The 9,340-nt window shown below is 41.5% G+C and overlaps 1 protein-coding gene across 1 annotated transcript in view; it reads left to right on the forward strand.

Moving 5' to 3' along the window:
- LOC106881569 (5'-3' exoribonuclease 1) overlaps positions 1-9,340 on the forward strand; it is a 75,659-nt gene that overhangs the window by 40,787 nt on the left and 25,532 nt on the right. Inside the window, exons 16-19 of the mRNA XM_052976888.1 lie at positions 1,011-1,191; positions 2,066-2,155; positions 5,080-5,183; positions 8,062-8,163. Coding sequence (XP_052832848.1) covers positions 1,011-1,191; positions 2,066-2,155; positions 5,080-5,183; positions 8,062-8,163 — 477 coding nt within the window. The remainder of the gene's footprint in view (positions 1-1,010; positions 1,192-2,065; positions 2,156-5,079; positions 5,184-8,061; positions 8,164-9,340) is intronic.

Below are 9,340 nucleotides of genomic sequence, written 5' to 3' on the forward strand. Positions count from 1 at the left end.
ATTAGTGCTTTTTATGTGGCCCAAGCAGAGGTGAGGTCAGTTTTGGCAAGGTTTTTACAGCTGGATGCCCTTCCTAACACCAACCACTCAGCAAAGTGGACTTAGTGCTTTTTATGTGGCCCAAGCAGAGGTGAGGTCAGTTTTGGCAAGGTTTTTACAGCTGGATGCCCTTCCAAATGCCAACCACTTTACATTGTGGACTGGGTACTTTTAAGTGGCACCTGCACTGGCAGAGTCACCAAGTACTTGCAAGACAAAAACTTTAACGAGGGGAGGAGGCATTGGAGTGGTTGATGATGAAAAGGTTATAGTGAGACAGATACAGGTGTTTTGCTGAAGAGGAAGTATAAGGGTACCTGGCCGGAGAGAGAAGACCCTGCCAAATCAGACTTGAGCCTGGTGCAGCTCCCCAGCTTTCCAGCTCTGGTCAAACCGTCCACCCCAAGTCAGCATGGACAATGGACGTTGGAGGATGATGATGATATATATATATAGTGTGAACAGTGTAATATATAACCCCATATACATCACACAAGACACATACATATTGCTAAACACAGGCACAGACACACACACACAGATAGAAAGTCAACCGTATGCGTAGATAGAGACACATACCACCGAAAGACAAGATGGAATACAAGACAGGACTAGATCAGAGAGAAAAGGAGAAGCGGAGAGGAACAGATAGCCATTGAAGAGGTTGCAGGGTGTGGGACAAAAGAACACTGACAAATAATAATAATAATAATGATCCTTTTTACTAAAGGCACAGGGCCTGTAATTTGAGGGGAGGGGATGAGTCAATTACATCGACCCCCAGTACTCAACTGCCTTCAATAATAATAATAATGGTTTCAAATTTTGCCACAAGGGCAGACATGTCAGTCGATTACATATGTTTGTGTGAATGATTTGGGGTTTGTCTTGAATTGTCAGGGATCTTTAGTTGGAAAGGAGAATTGTGGAGGGTTTGAGTTACTGGTAATTTAAGGGACTCACTGATATAGGGATCACAGTATTGCAGAAGTTTACTGGAATCGTGTCCATTTTTACCGTTTCAGGTGTACATATGTGCCACTTGATGCCTTCCATACTCCAGTGAATAAACTCAAGAAAAGTTTCCTCACAAACGACAAACAGAACGTCTACTTCCCTGGATTCCCCACGTTTAAGCACATCCGACACAGAGTAAGTGGTGGTCTTTTATACATTTATATATCATCATTTGAACATCTGTTTCCCAGTTTGGCAGGAACTGGGAAGCCAGGCAGTTACACTAGGTTCCAGCTGCCTGTTTTAGCTTGGTTTCTACAGCAGGATGCCCTTCCCAATGCCAACCACGTTACAGAGTGGACTGGGTCCCTTTTATGGGGTACCCCCACAGGTGCTTTCACCTGGGATTGGCATGGATGCTGTTATGTGACACCAGCACAGGCAATTTTATGTGACACAGGCACTTTTGTGACACCAGCATGGGTGCTTTTTATATAGTACCACCACAAATATTTTTATGTGGCACTGGCACAGGCACTTTTGTGTGACATAGACACAGGCACTTTTATGTGACCACGGCACAGGCACTTTTATGCAACACCAACACCTGTGAGCCCATGAGACAAGGACCTCTTGGCTGAGAGAGGGGCATAGAGGACCTCTTGGGAAAGTCTGGTCCCTATTCTGTTTGGCTTTTTTGCTGACCTGCCAAGTTATGGGGACATACGGAAATCACGCACACACACACACACACACACACACACACACACACACACATACACACATACTGGACTTCTTTCAGTTTCCATCTACCAAATCCACTCACAAGGCTTTGGTTGGCCTATGGCTATAGTAGAAGACACTTGCCTGTGGTGCCACACAGTGGAACTGAACCCAAAACCACATCCATACATATATGCTGTTCTTATCACAGTATATATGGCTAATATGTGTGTCCCCCCATACTGTAATTGTTTTAGCTTCAAAACATGATCCCAGATCAAATCACTTGCCTGACAAATATTTTTCCAATATTCATTCATGTTTTTCCCCCATTTTCTCCTTTCAGGCAGAATTAAAGAAAGATGGCGTGAAAGTTTTCCAGTTTAACAGTAAACTCGATAACATGATAGTCCAAATAATTGAGGATTGGGAACAGGTAAATTTAAAGTTTCTTTCTTTTACTTTTTAATTCATGTCATCATCGTCGTCAATGTCATTTAACATCCTTTTTTCCATGCTGGCATGGGTTGGATGATTTGAAAGGATGTTGTGCTTCAGTGTCTGCTTTTGCATGGTTTCTGGAACTGGATACCCTTCTGAAATCCAACCATTTTACAGAGTATACTGGGTGCTTTTTTTCATGCTACTGGCACTAGTGAGGTCACAAGGTCACAAGACAGAAAGTGAGGCCACAAGACAGAAAGAGAACAGGAAAAGAAATAAAAATAGGACCCCTCACACACACACACTTTAAAATTATCAAGCATATTCCAACCCTGACTACCACTGTTAAATATTGTTTATTATTAGAAAATTACTATTTGTAAATCTCACGACCTGAGATATTCAGCAACAGTACTTTGTAGTAAAAATTGTTTGCCAACATAACATGGCAGTCCTGGTTTAGGATGAATGTTGCTGTAATTTAGCCCCAGGAGACATCGTCTCCAGCTGGCTATACGACACGATCTGTGTCCTTATATTTTCGAACAAGGGAATCTAGCACCCCCCCACTCATCAATTACAGCAACATTAATCCTAAACCAGGACTGCCATGTAACGTTGGCAAACAATTTTTACTACATTGTTTATGTCATCAATTATTGTGATGTGTACATCACCATTTAACATCCATTTTCCATGCTGGCATGGGTTAGACGGTTTGACTGGAACTGGTAAGCTGTAGAGCTGCACCAGGTTCCAGTCTGATTTGGCAGGGTTTCTATAGCTGGATGCCCCTCTTAACCCATCCATGCCGAAATTTTTCTAGTGAATGAAATTGCCTGAAAATTCACAGATACTATTATTTTGAGCTAAATAACAACTGAAAAAAAATTTCATTGAAATCCGTTTGATACAGACTGCATACACGTTAAGAACAGGTTCCATTCTTTGATACAGATCATACAGAAATCGCAATTTGTATCAAGTATTTGTTTTATACCCTTAAAAATTGTCAGTTTAAACGGACAATCGGCATGAATGGGTTAATGCTAACCACTCCAAGAGTGTAATTGGTGCTTTTTACATGCCACCGGCTCAGGTGCCAGTTACGTGACACTGGCATCGGCCATGACTACAAGTCCACTCAGCTTGACCGGTCTTCTCAAGCTTTAGAAATTAGTATCATCATCATCATCATCATCATCGTTTAACGTCCGCTTTCCATGCTAGCATGGGTTGGACGATTTGACTGAGGACTGGTGAAACCGGATGGCAACACCAGGCTCCAATCTAATTTGGCAGAGTTTCTACAGCTGGATGCCCTTCCTAACGCCAACCACTCTTATGTGGAATGACAAATCTGGAGACAAAAGTATTCAATACTCACATTAATTTATTTAAAGCTGAGGCTTGACTCTAACAGAAGAGACATTATCACCACCACCACCACCATCATCATCATCATCATTGTTATCATTAAGTCCACTTTTCCATGCTTGTATGGCTCGGATGAAGTTTATTGAGGCAGATTTCCTACGGTGGGATGCCCTTCCTGATGCCTACCTTCACCTCTTTTCCAAATAAGGTGGTATTTCTCCCAATGGCTGGACAAGTTTGTCATGGAAGACTGGAAACGAGCAACACTGTATAGAGGCCTATGATGATGATGATGATGATGGTGATGATCATTTACAACCATCACAAAGTGTCCAGACAAGGTTACATACACACACACATAATGGACTTCTTTCAGCCTCCATTTACCAAATCTACTCATGAGGTTTTGGTCAGCCTAGGGCTATAGCAGAAGATGCTTGCCCAAGGTGCCATGCGGAGGGACTGAACCCACAATCACAAGTAAATCTGCCAAGATCTTAGATATTGAAGAGTGGAGGAGAGTTACATCATCATCATTTAACGTCTGTTTTCCATGCTGGCATGGGTTGGATATTCTGACAGGAGGTGGTCACCTGGACTCCATGTCTGTTTTGGCCTTTAAGGCATCCAGCCGTAGAAACCGAGCCAAGTCAGACTGGAGCCTGGTGCTGCTCTCCAGCTTACCAATTCCAGTCAAACCATCTAACCCGATAGTTACCAAACTTCTTCAGGTTGCTGCCCCTTTGGCACCCAGTCCACAGTCCTAATGCCCTCCCCCCATCATCCACACCACAAATATAGATCATTTTCTGTAGCAAATTCAAAACAACTGTATTTTACAAGTAAAACTTATGCCACCCAGAGTGTACTGGGTGCTTTTGTGCAGCACTGGCATGGGTGCTTTTTATGTGGCACTGACACCCATGAGCCTGCAAGATTAGGAATGCTCAGCTGCAGAGTGATGCAGGGGACATGCCTGCATGCAAGGACAGGGCAGCCATGTATTTACTTTGCTTGTCGTGTCTTCTGAAGCACAGCAAACTGATAGAAGTCTCAGTCCTCTGTCGTCCCCTCTGTGAAGCCCATTATCTGAAGATCCTTTCTCACCACTTCATCCCACATCTTCCCAGGTTTCCCCCATTCCACATGTTCCCTCTGCAATTAGAGCTCAGCATCTCTTGATTCAGCTGTCTTCATTCATACACATTCCATGGCCACACCAACACAGTCTTCTCTCTTGTACCCTACATCTTGTACCCTCCATACCCAGTTTTTCTCTCAAATCACTTACACTTTGTCATATACGCACACTGACCTTACCCACCCAGTGAAGCATACTGGCTTCATTGCTTTCAAGCCTTTGCACCCTCACCAGTCACAACCCATGTTTCACTGCCATGTGCTACATGTTGTATTTCTAATTGTAAAATTCAAACAAGGGAGTCCTGTTGTTACAGATTCCATGTAGTTCCATGTTTCTTTGACTACAAGTGGTCTTATAAGATATGTCTGTGACTTTGTTCTATCTTTGTTCCTTAGGATTTGAAAAGTATTGCTACTGACATCTTAGGAAAGACCCTTCTAGTTAACTGGCCCCATTTATTTGAAGTTAAAGTTCTGGTAGTTGCAGACGCTCAGATGAGGTCAGTATAAAATACTCAGCCTTCTTGTTTTTATTTATTTAATCTTCATTTTCATTTTTTTTTAAGTTTTTTTAAAAATTTTTTATTTTAAAAAATTCATTTTACATTTGACCATTTTGCAAAGTCTGTAATTTCTTCAGTTCTTCCGCTGACCATTCTTAACTCTGTTTACCATTTTTCTGTAAAAATATATTGCCTCTGTTAGAATTATTTTTGAAAATAAAATAGAATTTAGTAAAATAACTTTATTATTAAGCTGGTGTTTAGAACATAAATTAACCTGAAACTTTGATGGGAGGTTTTAATTTAGGTCCCTTTAAACCCTTTTGTTACCATATTCCTGTTGAAATACATTGCTGTTTTATTTCAATTAATTTTGAAATATTTCAATAAAACGGCGAGCTGGAAGAAACGTTAGCACGCCGGACGAAATGCTTAGCGATATTTCGTCTGTCTTTACGTTCTGAGTTCAAATTCCGCCGAGGTCGACTTTGCGTTTCATCCTTTCGGGGTCGATTAAATAAGTACCAGTTACGCACTGGGGTTGATGTAATCGACTTAATCTGTTTGTCCCCTCTGTGTGTAGCCCCTTGTGGGCAGTAATGAAATAAGAATGGTTAGCAGACGAAGCTGGTGTAAGGCAATCAGCTGGCAGAATGGTTAGCATGCCAAACCAAAATGCTTAGCAGCATTTTATCTGTCTTTATGTTATGAGTTCAAATTCCGTCAAGGTTGACATTGCTTTACATTTTCCCAAGGTCAGTGAAATAAGCACCAGTCGTGTACTGGGGCCACTGTAAACAACTACCCCCCCTTCTGTCCCCCAAGAAATTTCAGGTCTTGTGCCTATAATAGAAAGGATTATTCATTATCATTTAACGTCCACTTTCCATGCTGGCATGGGTCGAACAGTTTGACTGGAACCGGGAAGCTGGAGAGCTTCACCAGGTTCCAGTCTGATTTGGCAGGGTTTCCACAGCTGGATGCCTTTCCTGAAGCCAACCACTCCGGGAGTGTAATGGCTGCTATTTACGTACCACCGGCATGGGTACCATTTACATGACACTGGCAATGACCATGACCATGATTGCACAGGTGCCATTTACATTTATTATTATTATTATTGAGTGAGAGAGCAGTGCATGCTATCAAAGTGACACTGGGGTAAAATATACGAAGCCCAGTATACCCATAATGACGACCCGTCTGATAAGGGTACACCAGGCACATGCATCACAACCATGTGTGCACGACATGGTGATCTCATATCAAGATAAACAGCGCATGACCTTGCAGGTGGGGCCCAGTTAGAATTTTCTTCAGATCGGGTAGCCCATCCCACTCAAAAGGTCCCTGAATAAGGTTTGTTTAAGGATGTTGAGCAAAACATCCATGTTTCCAAAAGTGAATTATTCAAACCCCAAAGAATTCCTCTCAACACATGGCTATGATGCTCCCCCACTACTTCTGCTCATGATCAGAGATGCACATATCGTCAGCCACCAAGGGACATGCTCAGCTGGTTAAGGTCAAACAACTGACAAGCAAATCTGTGGTATTGAGTAGAATATTTGCTGTAGCCCATCTTTTATACCAAGACAAAACAATGTCCATGATGACACTTCCAATCAATTAAGATCAGAAGCTATGAGAGCCACTGCCTGGTACTGCATCTGGGCATTTATTATTATTATTATATTTGCTTAGAAGCCACACTCTGTGCGGACTTTTAATCTAGCTCTTGCAGAGGGCTAATTTTAGCCTGTGGCCCAAAACTGAAGAGAGCTAAATAGCATGACTAAAATACATCTATTATAGCTATATGCCCCAGTGGTGTTTGATCAGAGGTTAAGGGTGGGTGAGAATTAATTCTGTAATGCAATCATTTATTGTTCCAGTCCCAAGTTGAATTCCAACTGTTGGCCAATTTGACCCAAAGTTATTATCTCTGTGTAAAATTGATGCGAATGTCATTTATCTCCCCCTTGGTCTCTGATAACATCTGACAAACGCCAACCAAGATGGCGTGAATCAGTCAAGCTTTACATGCTAGAAATAGCAACCCAAATGCTTTTAAATTAGATCCTAATGCTGGATGTTCAAGAACCAAACAAAGGGCAGATTTTCAATCGTTTTCTACTCTAGGCACAAGGCCCGAAATTTTTTGGGACGGGACCAGTTGATTAGATCGACCCCAGTAAGCAGCTGATACTTAATTTATCGCTCCCGAAAGGATAAAAGGCAATGTTGACCTTGGCGGAATTTGAACTCAGAACGTAAAGACAGACGAAATACTGCTAAGCATTTTGCCTGGCATGCTAATGTTCTTGCCATCTTGCTGCCTTCAATCCTGTGATAATCCTGATTCCAAAAAGGCATAATATGTCTCTTTAGAGCAAATGTAGACTGAGATACAGGGGTCCCAGACGGACAGACAGAATTTCGCTTTTATTTATGTAGATGTGTAAAGATGAAGAGTTGAGAGAAGGCAGAATTGTTTTGTGTAGCAGACATGTAATAGTATTTGTTCTGGCTCCTTGCATCCTGGTTTCATCATCATCGTTTAACGTCTGCTTTCCATGCTAGCATGGAAAGCGGACATTAAATGATATCCCACCAAAATCCATTTTGCCTTTCATCTTTTCATATTGATGAAATAAAGTACCAGTTAAGTACCATGGTCAATGATAATTACTAGTCCCCTCCCCCTTAAAATTATCGGGCCAGTGCTTTAAAAAAACAAAAGACAATTCTTTATATGGGTACAAAAATTTAACTCAGATTGCTTTGTATTCAGGAGATTGAAGAATTTAAAATTAATATTTCACCTTTTGAACAGTGGCTCTCATGTTTGTTGTATTTTATTTTTGAATTCTAGCTATTATTTGTCCAACCACTTTGATGGCACCATCAGGTGTGAGAAATTTGATGAACTTCACCATAAACTTTGGCAACGGGAGGTCAACGCCATTACGGAGAAGTAAGGTTTATTTTGATTTGTTGAGAGTGGACTTGAGAATTATTTAACCCTTTAGCATTCGGATTTCTCCGTCAAATGTAATGCTTCTTTATCCATATTATCTTGAATTCATCATACATTGCAGCTTTTAGATTTCAATAATGTGATTGTTTACTTTTAGAATGACATTGCACGATAGGTGTGAGAGACTGGATCTGATTTGCTTGAAAATAAAGCAGGTAGAATATTTGGGCTGGATATATCTGGCTTTAAATGCTAAAGGGATAAATTTAATTTATTTATTTTTCACTGGATTTATTTCTCGGCCCCTTGCTTTTTGGCTTGGGTTGAAGGGTCTGTCTTGTGAGGCTTTTCTGTGATACCCCAACTCTGCAGGAAAGGCACACAGTCATAAAAACCATGCCAAAACTAACACAGAAGTCTGGTGCAGCTCCTGTCAAACTATCCAGCCCATGCCAGCATGGAAAGCAGACATTAAATAATGATGTCTGTAGTACAAGAGCTGTGAGCTTTCAATATGGTTAGCCTCTTGCTGGAAAGGCCTACAAGAGAGATTCTTCAAACTGAACCAACTGGAAAGAGACCCAAGGAGAGACCAAGAACAAAATGGTTGGAGAAGATCCATATTTTCAGTTCGTTGTGCTTGAGAATCCAGCCAGAAATTGTAATGACAGTTGCTTCTGATAGGGCCCCCTATGAAAGAGGTGCCTGAGGACTCTAACCCCCACTATGACCTTCCAAGGAATAGTAGGCAGCAAAAATGGATGGATGGATTTTTTTTTACTGTCCCCCCTTTTCATGTATGTTTTCCAAGCATCTGTTTTGAATTGAGGACAAAATTTGCTGAGTGAAATTTTTTTATGGCTGGATGCCCTTCCTGTTGCCAACCATCATATTTCCTTTCCCCCTGGCTTACAAATGGAGGAGACAACTTGTATGGTGAGGACACTTGTTTACAACTTTGATGTGATGTCAAGACAAGGACATACACACACACACGACAAGCTTCTTATAGATTCTGTCTACCAAATCCACTCTCAAGGCTTTAAGTAGAAGACACTTGCCCAAGGTGCCACTTAGTGGAACTGAACCCTGCAACCTTGAAACCACTTGGTTGGACAATAAATTTCTTAAACCCTCAGCCATGCTTTCACCCCACCCCCACCCACCCCACTTC

This window comes from Octopus bimaculoides, chromosome 26 (genome assembly GCF_001194135.2).
Source record: "Octopus bimaculoides isolate UCB-OBI-ISO-001 chromosome 26, ASM119413v2, whole genome shotgun sequence".
In the NCBI taxonomy this organism is placed as follows: domain Eukaryota; kingdom Metazoa; phylum Mollusca; class Cephalopoda; order Octopoda; family Octopodidae; genus Octopus; species Octopus bimaculoides.